Here is an 18580-nt window from a genome sequence, read left to right on the forward strand (position 1 = left end):
GCCTCCTGCTTGCAAACACGAGCACTGCCGGCGACAGCTCTTCGACGTGCCCTCGTCGCCTTTGGGGGATTGGTAACGGACGCGTTCCTGTTGCTCGCCCCCCTCCCCGGTTTTATTTCGCCTTCCCTCCCGCTCGGCCCCTGCCGCCCTCCCGCTGCGAGGGACGTGGGAACCTTTCTGCACCTCACGGAACCTTTGCTGCGGGAGCGCCTGTTGCTGCCCGGGGGATCCTCTGGGTGGCTCCAGCTGAGGGGACGCTTTACCGTTGCGGACCCCAAGCGGAGGGAGAGAGGAGCGAGGAGAAGGAGGCGGAGGCGGCGACAACGACGCGGGTGAACGGGGGCCGGCGCGCCACCGAGAGCGCGCCGAGCGCCTCAGCCCCCGCTCCCTCCGCGGCCTGGCCCGCAGCCCCACCAGGAGGTGAGAGCCGGCCGCCGGCTGGAGTCGCGGACAGGGATGCCTGCATGGAGGGAGGGAGGGAGGGAGCGCACACAAATGGAGGCGCCGGGGGAGCGGATGGGCCCAGGGGTGGGAGGCAAAGCCCCTCCCCGCTCTCCTCGGCAGAGCCAGGCTCGGGAAGGGGGAAGGGAAGCAGGCCAGGCGGCGGCGCCCCGGGAATGCGCGGCTACCGCTCTGGCTCAGCCGAGGCTCGGGGGCGGGGAGGCCGGCATGGGGTGGGGGAGGGAAGGGGGGGTCCGGGGAGCGAGATTAGCACCAAAGGGGTGTGCGCGTGCATCTGGACAAAAGCACCCGAGTTAGTACACGTGAAGAGTGTTTTCCCCGAACAATGAGGTGGGGATCTCTGGAGATGAAGGCAGCGAGCTATGGAGACTTTTAAGGGATGCTCAGGGAAGTGGCGCTAGGTGTTGTATCAACGGGAGAAAAAAGAAAGTGGGAAATCGTTCATATTACTCCGGGAATGCAGTGTTCATAACTGTGAGTGTGGGGTGTGTGTTAAAAAAATAAAAAAATAGGGCAAACTCTTACAGAAAAGCTAGGGATTTTAAAAGAAAGTACTAAACCGTTTGCATAATGTTATACAGTGTGAAAAATTGGTATTAGAAATGCCCCCTTTTTTTGGAGAGGGACTTAGCTACAACATTAACTTTGAATCAGATCCTCTGTTTTTCTTTTTTTTACCAGTTATGGTGACTAGCAAAGAGAGGTTGGAATCTGGTAAAACTTTGAAAACTTCAAAGTGGGATGGCACCTGGCAGGGTGCCTTTTGATCTCTGCCCTGTTTTAGATTTTCTGACTTCTTTCACTCCCACTTGATCTAAATGTGGCTAGTACTCACTTGCTTTAATTTTATTTTGTGCTATATTGCTTACTTATCACATTTGTGTCATTGTTCTTTGAAAAGAAAATTTCCTAAAGCTGTAACTATTACTACCACTAAGCATGTACTGTAAAGTAGGTGTTGTACAGAAGCATGCTTTCTGCCTCTAGGGGTCGCAACCTACACAGAAAGGGCAGGGAGGGGGCAGGCCTTTAAAAAGTGAGTGTATTGGGGGGAAGTAGCAAAGGAGTCTGACAAAAGATGAATTTCTGTAGAGACAGCTGCTTTTGGTTGGTAGTGTGGAAGGGGGGAAAACACAATTGCCTTGTGTGTATCCATATCTTCGTCTCAGTTGAAATACTTTTTTTTTTTTTTTTTTTGGTATCTCACCTGCACAGGAGATACACAAACTTCTGTGAAGGGACAACTCTGAGAAAGTTGAACTTGGTAAGGGTAATAATTAGGAGACTGAATAATTTGTGGAGAGAGAAGTAGAGAGGAATTACTGTCCTAATGATTTGACTGAATAACTTTTCTATATAGGACTTAAGACAGAGTTGTTTAGATTGTTTGTTTAATTAGGGTTCTGTTTTCTAGCACTAGATGGAAAGGCACATATTTGAAATGATGGTGTTGATGAAGTGAGAACCTGGCAGTAGCCTGTTTTCCATTTCTTCCCACTCTTTGGCGTAAAGACGTTTCACTACAGGTGGAAGGATTGCTGTTGTTTATATAGCACCATTGGTGTGTATGACATTTTACAAAGTGGAAGAGGACAGATCCTTGCCCCAAGGAGTGTCTAAACTAAAATTCAACACAGGGGAAACAACAGAGGAAGGGGAGTGACAGCAGGGGTAAACAGGGAACAATATGATGTTGTTTCAGTAGCACATTCTTAGACTTAATTACAGGCTAAGTTACAATAAGGCATGGGAATAAAGATACTGAGCCAAAGATATTTTCTTTCTTAATTAGCATGGCACATCTCTGCACAGGTGGGCAGAGATCTTTTAGGCCAACTCAGTCTTTGTCTTTTTTGTAGTTGGGTTTCGTTTCCTTTGGGAGGCAAGTATTTTACTCCCTAATAAATGTACTGCTTTAATATAATCTCAGAAATGGAAGAAACTTAGTTTCCTGGGCTTCTGAAATTTTGTGTTGGTTCCTTAGGGATTTTTATCTCCCAGCTCTCTTCAAGTTTGTGGCCTAAAACTTATTGGTGATTCCCAGGAATTTTGAAATACTTTTCCAGATGTTGTCATCTCCCTAAATGATGCTAAACCTTTTGTGCCTCAGGTTTCCTTTTCCAAGTACTTGCATATGAGTAGTGGCAGGTTATCTAAAATTTATTTTTCTCCATGTGGACTAATAAGATGAACCAAGTTTGAGGGAGTTCGGAGGATTCTTCATGGTGTACATGCTGCAGTCTGCAGGTGTTCTGCATGTCTACCTTACCTTGTAGGCTCATGTGTTGATATAGTCTAGGAGTGACGTGCAATGCAAGTGTGTACTTGCTAGAAGTGTGTACTTCTAGGAGTGACGTGCAATGCAAGTGTGTACTTGCTAGAAGAATGGACACCATTGTTTGAACCGATTCTCCCTCTTCCATGTGCACTCCCAAATCTGCTTCAAATATTGGTGGTCTTCAAAATCACATCATGCAACATCACTCATGTGATGTTGGATGTCACCTACTGAAATTCACACTTTTCTTTATGGTCACACATTGTCATTAATATTAGGATGCTGTTAAAAGTCTTAGAACAGGGCCAGTGAAAAGTTAACAACCTCTAAACTTGTGCTAAAGAAAAAACTACTAGCTTAAGTCAATCAACCATTAACTTTGGCAAAGGTTTCTGTAATGTTTATAGGCGCATGAACATTGCACATGCTCCTTGTTGACAGAGCATCACTTGCATATCAGTACCGCCTTTTTTTGAAGGTGTAATAGAAATAAAGCAATTGGATGAAATTATGTGTCTAATTTGTGTTTAGTTTCTTTGTCTGATCAAAATTTGAATTTATGCACTACTGTCAACTAGTACTTTTGTCTCTGGAAAAATGGACTTGCTTCTTTGTAAACCTAGATGCCTGAAAGGCTGTTAGAGACTCCGTGCAACAAAAGCCACCTACACTTGCTCAGAGTCACTCCCTTTATTGTTACTTCTCATACTTCAATTCTGAGCCATAGCACTGAAAACAGGTCATATGTAAAAATCCTGGATTCCTAGCTCAAAGTAAACCTCATCCAGTTTCTAGTTCCCTGTATCATTCTGAGTCAGGAGGCTGCTGAAAGGAGTTTTCCTCTTTACCAGTGGAATAAATTACCCATCTATTTGTCTTCCATAGACTAACACTGCTGTTGCCGGACAAGTAGGCATGTTAATTATCTCCTTGCTATGCACCATCTTATATAACTATTTTTTTATTTTCTTTAGAATCTAAAATAATAAAGAAGCTTTAAAAATAATGCTCTGTTTAGCTTAGAATTGACCACATTGTGACAATGAAGGAGATTGTAACCTGATTTTGGCAACCCCTTGTTGAGCACTAGGACTCCTGTTTCTTTAATATGCCTAGCCATATATCTACTGCCAAGGCGGGGAACCTTTTTTGCCTAGTGAGCCAGATCACTGTCTGTCCTGCCCCCCATGGGCCAACTTGGACAGGTGAACAACCCACACATCAATCCCCTAACATTAGAGCTTCCCAAGTGACTTACAGCCAGCTTGTTGTTGGGCATTTGAGAACTGCATTACAGGGGCTTTGCACCAAGCATATGGTTGGTAAAGCTGTTTTCCTCAGTGATCAGTTGGAACTTGGGCGCACAGCCAATCCAGTAGGGTTAAAGTCACTGTTCATCAGCTGTTGGATGGTGACTTAAAATGTGTCTTCTCCAGGGATTGACTGCATGATTGAGTTCCCCATGGGGAACTTGGTTTTACAGCTGATCCACCCCTGCCTCTACCTGCCCCACATTTGAAGTCACATATGATGGCAGGTGGGCATGGTTTGGGGAAAATGACCTCATGGGCCAAGTAGAGACAATGGATTAGAGGTTCATATAATAGTAGAGTTGGAAAGAGCCCAATGGTCATCTAGTCCAACCCTCTGTAATGCAGGAATCTCAACTAAAGCATCCATGACAGATGGGCATCCAGCCTCAGGTTCACCAACCCCTGATCTACTTGGACCTTAGGATCCTCTTCAGAAGCCCTACTCTGGGTGCTCCTGCCAAATGAAGTGAGGTGGGTGGCTACCAAGAAGAGGACCTTTTTGGTAGTGGCACTTGAGCTGTGGAATGATCATCCCGACTCCAAAACCAGACAATTCCTCAACCAAACAGCCTCCCAATGCAATAGATGCATTGTGTACTGCTCTTTTGAGTTCGTTTCAGGGGTAGAACCTAGCCAGGAAGGATGTTAGAGTTCTTAAGAGACCAAGAGACAGCTATGGGTTTTAAGAGTTTAAGGAACAAAAGTCATAGGCTGGAATATACCAGGAAATACTGAAAACAAGAAGATAAGGTTAGGGAATGCAGTAGATAGCTTTAAAGGCAAAGGCAATGTGTTTGTGCTGGATATGGAGGGGGATGGGAATAATTTGGACAGCAAAGTTCCTGATTGTGATGAGAGGACTACATCTGCTCTTATAGCACTATTGGATGAATTACAGTTTACAATGATTCAGGAGCATAATACAGAGTATGACCCAGATCAAAACTGCTGGTTTAGAGCCTTCTTAAAAATATAGAATGTTGGTTCCTTTAAAACGCTAATTTTGTCTTTAAAACAAGGGAAGCATGCCAGATACATCTCTTGACAGGTTTATTAGCCTGCTGGTATATTTTATGAGAATCAGATTAAATCCTGTTGCTGAATGTGCCCATTCAAAATGTTCTGTGCTTCATAGGCTACTATAAAAGAGTATTGTTGTTAGATGTGTTGACAGGAAGGCAGAAGCGGTAGGGCAAAGCCAAAGTGTGTGTTCTGAACTAAATATTTGTCTGCATAAGGTTTTCTCTGGAGGTTTAGTCTGAAAGTTCCACATCATGCAGGACTTGTACATCTAAAAAGTATTTTTTGTTTCTTTCCTGATATGGTAGTTCACATTCTTTTATACCTTCTGTTTCATTTATCAAGAGTATTTTAATGACTACTACAGTAATCTACTCCACACAATGTTTTGCAGTGTGTCTTTCAATTATGCTCCTTAAAGTTGCCTTAGGCTTCCATTAATACCTGATTTGAAGGAACAAAAAAAGATACTATGTACTAAATTTGTACCTAAGGTACAAAACTACTCTAGAGTTACTTAAGCCTGCCTTCTTGTTACTTTTTGGTTTAGCTTTCAATATGAGGGCAAGAGAGCGATAAGGTGAAAGGGGATCAACAGAGGGGAAAGGAAGTGGTGCCACCCACTTCCTGGTTCGGCCCTGCCCACCAGCAGCATGCAGAGGCCTCCAGTGGATTATTTCTAATGGAATACAGCCCTTGATAGACAAAGGTTGCCCTTCCCCATCTTAAACTAATGCATTTCCTCAGTAAGGAGATGTTTACAACAATGCCTTCACCAATGAGCATTGTTTCATCAAGGGAGGTCTGATTAAGAGTCACTTTCTTAGTCTCAGTGAAGTATTCCAGTAGCTACTGATTTATAGAATAGTACCTTAAGCCATACTTCTTTCTGCACAGAGGAACATACCGGTATTTAGTAAACCCTTTGTAGAAAACCACTGTCTGGTGGTCTTGAAACTCTTGCCTTAATGAAAAGAGATATTTCAAGTTTTTCTTCTGAAAAGTTTGGAGAAAAGAGAATCATTAGGCAATTCATTTTTAGAAAGTTGCAGATGACGAAGAAGAGATTAGTGAAGGTTTTAGACGGCAATCTTGTGCACACCAATTTTAACTCAAATTACATGTTTGATGAGGAAATGCATGTAAGTGTAAAATACAGCTTGACTACCAATCTTAGTAGCATCTGAAGAAAATATATGCTAACCATATAGGATTTAACCCCATCCCTTGCTATGTTAGGCATAGTTGAATGAAGCACATGCAATGATTCTTAATGAGAGAATACTCAGATCTTTTGCAGCAAAAGGCAATCTACTTATGGTGAATTGCTCCCAGGCCAAATCTGCAATCAGTTGCATGCAGAAGTGTCTTGCTCTATTGACTTGCATGAAGGCTGGTACCATTTTAAAATGTTACTTGCTGCCAAAGTTTGAGCAAGGACTCTTGTCACTTGTAATGCTTTATAACCTAAATAATGTATAGATGCTCAAATTATTTATTGGGAGTATGGGAAACCCAGCCAGATGGGCAGGATATAAAATTATTATTAATATTATTAGTGTCCACCCATTACAAAATGTAGAAGTGAAAAGGGGGTGATTGTGTTACTAGGAATTTTATCGGTCAGACAACATTTTATTTGTTACCCAGTCTGTTCTGTCTGGACACAAAAGGTATTGAGATTTTTTTTGGGGGGGAGCAAAGTTATTGAGCTTTCTTTTCTTTCTTTCTTTCTTTCTTTCTTTCTTTCTTTCTTTCTTTCTTTCTTTCTAACCAAAGTCTTATTCCTAGGAAATATTTTATTTCTTAGCCTACCTACTCTCTTCCCTAGATGATCTTTTTTTGGTAGAATTTAAACACACACAAAACTATTATCATGTCCACCACTCCATAACATTTCTCCTAAGATAACCATGCCAGTTCTTTATCCTTCTCTGTTACCTTCCAGATCCTCCACAGACTTTAGTGCAATATTCTCCCTTTTTTTTGGTGGTGGTGATATTTATTAAATAAATAATAACAGTATTTAAGAGTAAACTGCCTTTCAGCTGAAAATCTCAGGGCAGTTCACAACAGATCCCACAAACATTTAAAAGAACCCTAGTTGTTGCTATTATTTAATCCTTAATATAGCAACCAATGTAGAGTTGATGTTCCAACAAAGATCTAATTAATGCTGTGCAGAATGGTACTGTTACCTCCAGTGTTATGTATTGGATGTGTCTGTAAATGCAAAGCCAGTAGACTACCTTTTGTAACATCTAGATCAGGGAGTGTCAACCTGGTCCCTACAGCCCACTAGTGGGCGTTTCAGGATCCTAGGTGGGTGGTAGGGGGTTCTACGGCACAAGCTGAATCCTCCTTCCATTGAGTTCTGGTGGGCAGTAAGGAAATTTGACCATCAAAAAAGATGCATTAGTGGGCGGTAGGTATAAAAAGGTTGACTACCCCGATCTAGATCCTTCATTGTGCTAGAACATTACCACTTTGCCCACGTTTTGTATCTATTTGCATATTTTGCTTTGCAGTAAGATTTTTTTGTTCAATAGCAGCCCAGTGCTATTAAGTTATTCTTTCAAAACAATTTTGTATTATAATACTTCCTTGTGCAGTATTTATGGTTGTTCCCCTTTCTTCATCATTGGCTGATAAAATGAATTTGCTGTCTGCTCCTTCTAAGTCACTAGTGTTGTTCAACATCACTGTGGCAGGCCATTGTGGCCTATTTAGTTTACTTTTCTTCTTTGGATACTTAGTGCTACTGTTTTCTGTTGCTCGAAGTTGTTTCCAAAGAAAGCACTGAGACTTATTAAATTCTAATGGTTGCAAAATTAGCAGTTTGATTATCTTAAGGGGCTGTGCAACCTGATTCTATGCAGAGTTGGACATAGCTAAGCCTATTTTTCCGTATTTTTTGCTCTATAAGACTCACTTTTTCCCTCCTAAAATGTAAGGGGAAATGTGTGTGCGTCTTATGGAGCAAATGCAGGCTGCGCAGCTATCACAGAAGCCAGAACAGCAAGAGGGATTGCTGCTTTCACTGCACAGCGATCCCTCTTGCTGTTCTGGTTTCTGAGATTCAGAATTTTTTTTTTCTTGTTTTCCTCCTCCAAAAACTAGGTGCATCTTGTGGTCTGGTGCGTCTTATAGAGCGAAAAATACGGTAATTTAAGAATAGGTGTGCTTAACTTGGCGTTGGATTGCATCCTAGTGTTGGTAATGAGATAGAAGAGCAAAATGCTTCAAGTGCCAATCAGTATGTTGTTAGTTGGAGGCAGGACTGTTGCATAAAGTGAGGCTGGCCAAGCCTAAAGAAATTCACATCCATATTTATCCAGAAGTAAGCCCTGTTCGTAGTACTCGTCTTTAGTTACAATTTTTCAATTGATAAACTAAAACCACCCCAGAATGATACATAATAGTATGCTGATAGATGCCATCATAGACCTGAAACTGTTGTTTAAATACTAGACCTTTGCCTTCCAACAAATAACAAGTAAGATATTATCTCCTTTTCCTATGGAAGAAAGTAGAATTTATTTACCCAGTTCTTTACCTTGTACCTGGTTCTTTTTCTCATAACTTTAAAATTTTTAGAAGTTATTCCACATCACACGTTATTCGTCATTAAATTCTGAGAGTGCTACTTATTTCTTGGTGTGTGTATAAATCCATATAAATCCCTCTTCCATTTCCTCCTGAAAAATGCCAGCTTGCTGTGTGTGTCCCGCTATACTAGGTAGATGACAAGATGGTTTTAGTAAGAGACAGTTGGGAAGTCTAGACTAATTATGACTATTCATTTGAAGGTAATTTGTTCATCAATTTGAAAAGAGCACTACCTACAGCAGTTAAATGCTGAATGTGTGGGGTAGGGGTAGGATGGAATAGCCTACCCATAAAACCTGAGATGTGGGTGTTAGCTGGACATATTATGTAATTCTCCTTGGTAGATGGTTCTGAACTGGGTCAAGCTTGTGTGAGAAATGAGGGCAGGCTAATGTCTGTAATTCTTACCTGCCTGTGGTGCAGTGTTAATGTTGTATATTTGAAGTTTGCCAGGCTAGCTGGAAGCCCTCCAGAAAAGCACTGCTTATGCAACTGAAATAGGCTAGCTACTAGGAACTGGGATGAGGGTGCAGACGTGAAGGGCTGATTACATGACGAAACCGACGAAACCCTCAAAGGACGTTACTTAAGGGTTACTTAACTTTTTATTTAGCCTTGTAGTTGAGGAGTTGGTTGTCAGAGCATATTAATAAGCTAAATGTGAACTAGTCCATTGAGCATTGCATTAATGTAAGCTAATGTACATTCCCTTAAAATCAGTGGGATTTAGTTAGTTTTTAAATGTATTTCTTTTGCCAAGGGTCTTGTAGCTGATAACCTTACAAGTGTTTACTTACATCTTATTGGTATGAAACTTGTCAGTGTGAAAGTCTAATCTAGTTTGCAATTAAAGATTTTATCTGAAACCATGCAGTAACATTACATTTGCCTGTTGAAATCCTTATTTTCAGCTATTGTGCTTTATAACAAATAGGCTGAAACCATGAGACATTTATTAGGAGTTTGTTAATAAATGATGGTTTGTTGTCACTTTGTCCTTGCTACCTGGTTTGGAAGCATTATGTGTTTTGCTGTAGCCAGATACATGTCACCTCTAAACTGAAGAGGGCTGTTTGCACTTTTTGAAAGGATGTTTAAATCCAGGTGGGTTGGTTGACTCAGCTGTGTGGATTTTGTAGGAGATGACATCTTTATGTACAATTGAAGATCTCGACTCAACCTGGTTATTTATGTTCAAAAAATAGACACACTCTCATCTTCTTCCACTTGGAAGGCAGATTTTTGGAAGGCCAATTTAAAAAAACAAATAAGCAGCTTTTGAGAACCATAAACATCAGAATTTAGCACTGCATTTTTAAAGAGTTGTTTTGTAACTGGCTTCTCTGTCTCCTGCGTTTTTCTCCCTGCTTTTTCTTACTCTTTGTGCCTCCATTTCTCTACTTACTCTGATTAGAATATGATATCTTGTGGATAGAGAAGTGACAAGCAACCAGGACATGTTTGTGAACTCCAGATTTTGATATATTCAGAATATGTGAACTTTCTGCTTCTTATTTTGCCCAAATATACAAAGTCGTTATGGTTACTGTTTTGAGGGGTGTTTTGATGTTTATATATTAATATAAAGTTGAGGTAATTTTAATCTCTTTTAGTATTTTAAATTTTGTATTTTATGGAGAAATAAGAGTTGTGGATCATCAGCATATGGGTGGCACCTCGCCCCAAAACTCCTAATGACCGCTCCCAATGGCTTCATGTAGATATTGAATAGCACTGGACATAATATAGCTTCCTGTGGCATCCCAAAAAGGCACTCTCCCCAATAATACTACTTTCCCAATTCCAGTACCGAAGCTAGAAAAGGAACCACTGTAATACAGTGTCCCCATCCCCAGAGCCGATCCAGGAGGATACAGTGATATGAAATGCCAATGAGAAATCAAGAAGAAGAAGCAAGGGTGGGGGGCCTCTTCAATGTTTCTAATCAAAGGGTAACAGAAATTAGAAACAAACAGAAGATACAAAAGATATATTTTTTCACATCCACAGAAAACACAGTGTATTTCTTTGTTAATTTGAACTCACAGACTTCTACACTGTATGTATATTACATTTTTTATGCTCAAGAACAATTACAGTGGTACCTCAGGTTAACTACTTAATTCGTTCCGGAGGTCCGTACTTAACCTGAAACTGTTCTTAACCTGACTACCTGCATACACAGGGGAGGAGGAGAGAGAAGGATGAGTGCTCTAGAATAGCAACATGTTTGTACTCTAAATTCCATTATACGGGGCAAAAAAATGGAAAAGCAAGCAGCTGGTTACACCAGCAGCAGCAGTTCTGAGGCAAAGAGAACTTAGGCATCATTTCCTCCAAGTAAATGCAAGTCATTTCTCCAGGTTATACCATTAACATTCTCATCTGTAACCTATAACATACAGTTTGGATGAAGACATTGTACTCCTTATTCTTCTTTAATATCGTCTTCCTCTGATGCTAATGGCTATCACTGCTCACAAAAAGTCCAGTTAGCGACCGTTAAGTCTGGAAAGCTTACAACGAACTGGGGTTAAGCTATATCATACTATGCAATCTATTGTGCTTGGTTTTAATTTCCTCATGTTTTTTCTTGCTCTTTTTGTAGGGCTGCCTTAACACAGATCATGAGCAGGTAATGCACAAGGAGTGCTATTGGGAATCATGTCGGACGAGTCAATCTCAGGGAGTGATCCGGACGTGGACCCGGACTTGGAGCAGGAGGATATGGAAGAGGAGGAGGAGGAAGAGGAGGATGAAGCAATGGAGGAGGACAATGATGGGGATGATGAAGAGGATTTACTTGATGAGAATGGTGAGTAATGGGCAAGGGAGTCAATGAATGCTTTTTTTATGTGCTTCCCGGCACTCTTAAATCTGGTGAATAAATCATTAGGTTTTATATAAGAGGCAGATTTGTTCACTGTGGAATTTATGCGAGTACAGGTCTTTGAACATTTGTACCAGTTTTTGAACATTTAAGTCAGTAGGTTATATAATGTGACAGCCCAGTCCTGAATTGGCAACTTGCATTGCTGTAGCTAAAACTGTATCCAAATCTGGGTGAGCAGGGCAGAGTTATTTAGCTCTGCAGCTGCTGGGGAACCCGCGTCTAGCAATCCATTTTGAGAAGAATGTTGTGTGTATTGTTACTATGTGTCTGAGGCATGTCTGTTGTGAGGGCATCGGTTACACCTTTTTTGTGAAATATTTGGCTTCTCCGGACCTCAGATTTGAATGAAAGGGCACGAGGCTAAAACTACGGCTGTGTGTACTTTGCTACATATATTAACATTCTGTGCCAAGGAAAGCTGTCCCTTGTGGCCTAAATTTTACAGATCTACTCGGTCTGTGCATTATTTCCTCTTATTTGCATATTTTTACAATCTTGACTGTTCTGTATAATCAACTCCGTGTTGGTAAGGGAAATTGCAGCAGCTATGCAGAGCACTGATGCCCCACCCAAAACTGCTGGAAACTTTATCCAGGTTCCTGATATTTCAGCAGGGGTTACCCACATGTAGAGCTAGTTTGAATATGTTTATTTGGTTTAACTTGAATTTTGCTCTTTGCCGCTCTTGACTATGCCATACAGGGGGAAATACAAGCCAGGAAGAAACCAGAGCCTGGCTTGTTACATGCAAGCTCAGGCTAATGAGGACTCATGGTCCAAAGAAACTACAACCCCATACAAGCTAAGTTTAGCATGTACGGTAATTCCTGCCTTGTGTCCTTCTCTGTGTGGCAAATTAGTGTTGTAGTTGTTAGGACATAAGAGCACAGGAAGAATATTGGATCAAAGGCCCATTTTGATCTGTATTTATTGTTTCCAGTACTGGCCCACCCCCTGCATTAGCAAAACCTCACAATGAAAGGGATAGCTTTTTGTTGTCTTCAGTATCCTGTATTCCGGTTCAGTTTAATACTGTGACTAGCAGTTATGGATAATCCATAAGTCCATTGAAGGAGGTTGGACTAGATGACGCTCAGGGTCCTTTCCAACTCTACAATTCTATGATTCCATATGATTCAGTTATTTATGCTATTAGATTGGCTTAATTTAGTCTTCAAGTGTTGCACCCTATACTACATTCTGTGTTTTTTTTTCTGCACTCCTGCAGAATCATGTCACATGCACAGTCCTGACTCAAGACTAGAGAAAAAGAGGAAGGCAAGTCCTCCATTTTTACCTGTTGTTCAAGGTGCATTCAGATGCCTCTTCTAGCTTCTCCTCCTCTGCTGCTTTGTGCTTGCTTTTTAAATGGTTTCTGTTCATGGTGTGTGTGTTGAGGGAGAGGGAAGGAGTAGTTGCACATCTGGAAAAGCAAGAGCACTCACTTCAAAATGGAGTCTTGGCCAGCAGCAGTTTCTCTTGTCTGTGCTTCTCCCCTATCTCATTTTTCTAAAAATTTCCTCTCATTACAGCAGCTAACTGAACTCCTGCAGTTGCATCTGCTTGCAACAAATTCAACTCTAGGAATCAGTATCCTCTGTTATTAGAAAAGCCCCTCTCTCATCATTCCTTCCTGAAGTAGCTCTAAATTGGAGCTCATTGCTAGGTCTTTTTTCTCTTCTGTTTTGGACTAACTGCAGACCCATCTCTCTTGTTTCCTTAAAACATGAAATTTGGAACTGAGAGGAGATCCTCTGTATATTATCTTAATATGTGGTCAGGTTCAAAAGGGAGAAAGTTGTCCTTCAGATGCCCTGGTCCTGAACCATATAGGATTGTATTCAGCTAACTTTTAATGAGAGTAGACCCACTGAAATTAATAGACCTAAGTTATGATCATTAATTTCAACTGCTCTGTTCTGAGCAAATGTTAGTTGAATACAGCCCAAAGTACTTTAAAGATCAGAGGTTAACAGCTTGGCCACCACAACTTCCAGCTGAGCAGAGGGACTTCTGTTCACAGCCTGGGCATAAAGGGCCAACGGTGAACCCAGAAGGACCCTGAAACTACAAACACATGTTTTCAAGGACAGTTTTATGCTATCTTCATGTAGGGTTGCCATACCTCAACAACCTTTCTGTCTGGATTTTCACTGTTTGAAATATGACGACCCTATCTTCATTGCAGTTCAGTTAACTGTAACTCTGATACATTTTTTTTCAGTTCCCTTATGTTTTAGACCTGGGCTGCATTCTACTCTCCGTTAATGAGGCCCTTGATTAATGAGCTGTCCCCACTAAATCAGCTTCTCCTACTTCAAGTAAAATAGTTCCGTTCCCCCTCCCCCCCGGTCTTGTATGTAGTCAATATGATGTTATCTTTTTCTAATTAGTGGGCTAGCTTAAGTGGTAGAGCTATTAATTCTGTTCTGCGCTGCTTATAAAAGTTATAACTACCAACAGTTTATAATTTCATCTGATGGTGAGCCCTTTCGCCTGGAGTATTATCCCTCATTTCTCAACTGTGTACCAAAAATTACCAGAAATTGCATTTTAGATAATGTGATGGTGATTTCTTCTGTGATAGGGCAGCATATAAGCCACCATGAAGACTAAGTAAGTTCTTGCATTATGTCCTTTTGAGCTCTTTTGTATGTTTTAAGTGCTTAACTAGAAACTAGTAAAAAGAAAAGAAGGAAATTAGTCACTTTGCAGTCAAACTAATTGTAAATTGTATTGCTTTTATTTTTAGATGAGGAGTAGGTAAGATTTTTCTGTAGTGTGGAAGATTTATAAAACTGATAAGGCTTTGTGACATATTTTAAAATACGTTTGTTCTGTTTGTGCAGTACATTATTCCTAAACATTAATACACTTTTACAGTTCTATGTGTTATACAACAAAGTGGGTATTGCTGACTGGTGGGTGGCTCATTTTCTTCAGCTCTCTGATTTTTAAGTAGATCACCTTGTAAGGATTTTGTCATATCCTTTCCTTCTGGGGGAAGCACGGTGCAAAGTTCATCTCCCTGAGTAACCTTTGCATAACTTAGCACTTGCCTTGTGAGCTACAAGTGTGTGCGCTGCGCAGAGACACTTGCTGCACTAAGAAAGGCAAGGAGTGTTGCCCAGCAGATTGCCAGACAATGTGCCAATGACTACTGGCTAAAGTCATATCAGAGGATTCAACTTGCTGCTGACAGTGACAATACTCACAAAATGTACGAAGGCATGAAGAAAGCCATTGGAGCAACAATCAGAAAAACTGCACTGTTGAAAACTTTGTCTGTAGAGATCATCACAAATTGCAGCAAGCAGGTGAAGCAATGAGCATAGCACTGTCAAGAACTGTACTTGTGGGGGGAAATGGTCTCTGGCACAGCAATTGCCTGCATTCAGACCCTGCTTGTCTTGGAGGAGCTGGATGTTCCTCTCTCCCCTGATGAGCTTAAGAACTCTTAAACATGTGGTGAAGCCCTAGGACAGGACTGAAACCCAGCAGAAGTACTGAAAGCATCAGCATTGGTGACCATACGCTTGGGGTGATAGATGATTCTGTCTACCTTGGCTCCACCATAACCAGCAACCCTTCCACCGACGCTGAGCTGGACGAGTGTATTGGTAAGGCAGCTATGGCAATGGTTCGCCTCTCCAAAAGGGTATGGGAGAATGCGATGCTAATGTCCAATGCCCAAATGAAGGTCTACCAGACTTGTGTGTTGAACATGCTGCTTTATGGAAGGGAGCTGTGGGCAACTTACAGCTGCCAGGAGCGACATCTCAATGTCTTCCATATGTGCTGTGTCAGGAAGATTTTGGGCATCACATGGCAAGGACAGAGGTGTTTTGCCAAACCCACATTCCCATCATTTTCACACTTCTGTCAGCAATGTCTAAGCCAGGCATGTCTAAAGTCTGTTTCGGGGCCTAATCCTGCCTGCCGATCGATTTAATCCGGCCCCTGTGGCAATATATGTGTAAAATTGTAAAGAAAGCTGAACAACTTTGGCCAGCCCTCACGCATGTTCACTTCATCAAATCTGGCTGTCTTTGAAAAAAGTTTGGGCACCCCGGTCTAAACTGTCTTGGTCAGTTTCCACACAATGAAAGATAGCAGGATCCCCATGGATGTGCTAGCTTCAGGCACCAGGCCTGTTGGCAGACCAACTTACAAAGATGTCTGCAAGTGTGATATGAAGGCTGCCAGCATTAACTCCACTGTGGGAATCCCTTGCAGACGACCCCTGTGCCTGGAGACAGGAGTCAGGTCATGTATCCACAGCAACAGCCAGAGGAGGAATGATCACTGGGAGGAACACAGAGAGAATAAACGCCATGGTGCATCTGCGCCAGTGAAACCGGGCACCTTAATCTGCCCCAGATGCAACACAGTATGTCTCTCCCATATTGGTCTCCACAGCCGCGGCAGGCACTGTAACTCTCCAACGGTTTGACTTTACCTCCAATGGCATATTCTTCCATTGTCTCTCGAGACAGACAGATGCCAACAATGCCTTGGTTAATGTGAAGGTGGCATTGTGGTCTAAACCACTGAGCCTCTTGGGCTTGCTGATTGGAAGGTCGGCTGTTTGAATCCATGCAGCGGGGTGAGCTCCCGTTGCTTTGTCCCTGCTTCTGCTAACCTAGCAATTTCGAAAGCATATCAGTGCAAGTAGATAAATAGCTACCACTGCAGCAGGAAAGTAAATGGCATTTCTGTGTGCTCTGGCACTCGTCACAGTCCTTCGTGCGCCAGTGGTGGTTTAGTCATGCTCGCCAAATGACCTAGAAAGCTGTCTGTGGACAAACGCCAGCTCCCTCGGCCTGCAGCGAGGTGAGCGCCACACCCCATAGTCACTTTGACTGGACTTAACTGTCCAGGGGTCCTTTACCTTTTTTAAAAAAAACTCAAATACCTTAGTGCTTGTATGTGTTTTATGGTATAATTTTGGTTTTGTAAAATAAACCACATCATTTTTAGCATTTAAGCTCCACAGTTAAACTAGTAGAAATGAAAGTGATTGGACCAGAAACAAGAAGTACATAAGCACAGTAGTTCTGTGAGAATTAAGAACCAGTGAGGATATTGGTAAATTCTGCTGTAGGCTCTTGGCTCTTTTGAACTGGTTGTTCTGTACCAGCAAAGTGACGACATTTTTGTTTTGCCCCCCCCCCCGATAAAAACACTCTACTCTGTGTTTTGTGGAGAACGTTTTGTACATAAACTGCTTGTTTCTTTTTGATCTGCTAGGGATGAGTTTGTAAGCTTGCTTCCTTCTCAGAAGAGTTTATTGTGGCAGGGATGTCTGGAAAAGGGCACCAAAGTCCTTAGCCAAACTTACAGGAATATAAGGGGCATGATATGAGTCGGAGGTGGCTAGGAGCCTATTTTGCTAATTCTAGAATTTTAATTAGTGCTGTGAAACTGTTATCTATTGTTACCTAAGTTATCATAGTTGGGGTGTGGCTTGAATGCTGGTGTGGGAAGGGAGACTAGAACTTTCATCTCGGCCCCCTCAGGGTTTCACAGACAGACAACACTTGCGGTCGTATTGCTTTTTAAAAATCTATAAGGATTTATTTCAGGTTAGGGCTGAGGAGGAGAAAGGTCATAAAAATCTTGATGGTGGTGTTGCCTCTCCTCACTTGTCTCCTTACGATTTTTTTTGGCATAAATCACTTGTTTGAGAAAGCGGAACAACTTCTGGCAGCATTAGACAATGTTATATAACCTGGAGAAATGACTTGCATTTGCTTGGAGGCAATGATGCCAAAGTTCTCTTTGCCTCAGATCTGCTGACGGGTTCTGTAGCCTTGCTGTTCTGTCATGGTGGTGTAACCAGCTGCTTGCTTTTCCTTTTTTTTTTTTTTTGCCTCGTATAATGGAATTTAAAGTACATATGTTGCTATTCTAGAGCACTCATCCTTCTCTCTCCTCCTTCCCTGTGTATGCAGGTAGTCACCGCTTCCATTTCTTGTTGGTAATTGTTCTTGAGCATAAAAAATGTAATATATATACACTGTAGAAGCCTGCGAGTTCAAATTAACAAAAAAATACACTGTGCTCTCTGTGGATGTGAAAAATATCTCTCTTATATCTTCTGTTTGTTTCCAATTTCTGTTACACTTTGATCAGAAACACCATTATGAAGAAAACTTTTTTTCCTTTTGAAATTAATTTGTTAATTCTTGTTCTATTATTCTTGCAGTGATTTATTCGTTTCTACTAACCTATCTTTAATTGCAGTTGCACACTATTTATTTTCATTCAGCAGTGTAAAACTAAAACCCCAAACACATTTAACTGAAACAAGTGCCTCACAAACACAGCAGGAGTAGCCACCATGGTGCCCTCCTGATGTTGTTGAACTCCAATTCCCATCAGCCCCAGCCAACATGGCAGGGATGATGGGAACCGTTGTCCAGCAACACCTGGAGGGCACCATATTGTAATAAAAAACTAATTTAAAAAGAAAAAGAAGTGTAATTTAAGCTCACAAAGGTTTGTTGTTGTTTTTTACTGGAAAATGCACACTTTTGAGTGAAAGTGCTTATCAGCTTAACTTAGGAGGAGAGGCTGTGACTGAAAATAACATCCTGGTTTTGATTAAAATATTTAATAAGAGCTATTGTCTCCTTATTTTATAATTTTGGATTGGAGTTTTTTAATTAAATAAAATCAAGGACCATATGTGCATTTATCATATTTCTAAGACAACTTTTGACCAGTATTATACTATTAAATCAAAACATTTGATTGTGGAAGTTTGACATCTAGAACCCTACATAGTCTATAGAGTTATCAGTTGTAGTAAGTGCCAGTGGCGTAGCGTGGGGGGTGCAGGGGGGGCCGGCCGCACCGGGCGCAACATCTGGGGGTTAGGGTTAGGGGGCGCAAATCCACGGGTTAGGGGGCGCAAATTACTTGCCTTGCCCTGGGTGCTGACTCAACAAAGCCCCCCCCAACCCCCTATTATGTACTCCTGAATTTATTATTCTTTGGTTG

The 18580-nt window shown here is 41.6% G+C and overlaps 1 protein-coding gene across 5 annotated transcripts in view; it reads left to right on the forward strand.

The window, feature by feature from the left end:
* Positions 1 to 18580, forward strand: part of RAD54L2 (RAD54 like 2) — a 73455-nt gene that overhangs the window by 17496 nt on the left and 37379 nt on the right. For 3 of the 5 annotated variants that reach the window (XM_081850462.1, XM_081850467.1, XM_081850468.1), the window contains exons 1-2: positions 265 to 420; positions 11291 to 11497. In XM_081850462.1, the coding sequence (XP_081706588.1) occupies positions 11347 to 11497 (151 nt within the window). In that variant the 5' untranslated portion in view covers positions 265 to 420; positions 11291 to 11346. Of the gene's footprint in view, positions 1 to 264; positions 421 to 11290; positions 11498 to 12803; positions 12854 to 18580 lie in introns of those variants that run through there. The other 2 variants (XM_081850466.1, XM_081850463.1) reach the window with 2 other exon arrangements.

The sequence above is a fragment of the Podarcis erhardii genome (assembly GCF_964252035.2).
Source record: "Podarcis erhardii genome assembly, chromosome: 2".
Lineage (NCBI taxonomy): Eukaryota > Metazoa > Chordata > Lepidosauria > Squamata > Lacertidae > Podarcis > Podarcis erhardii.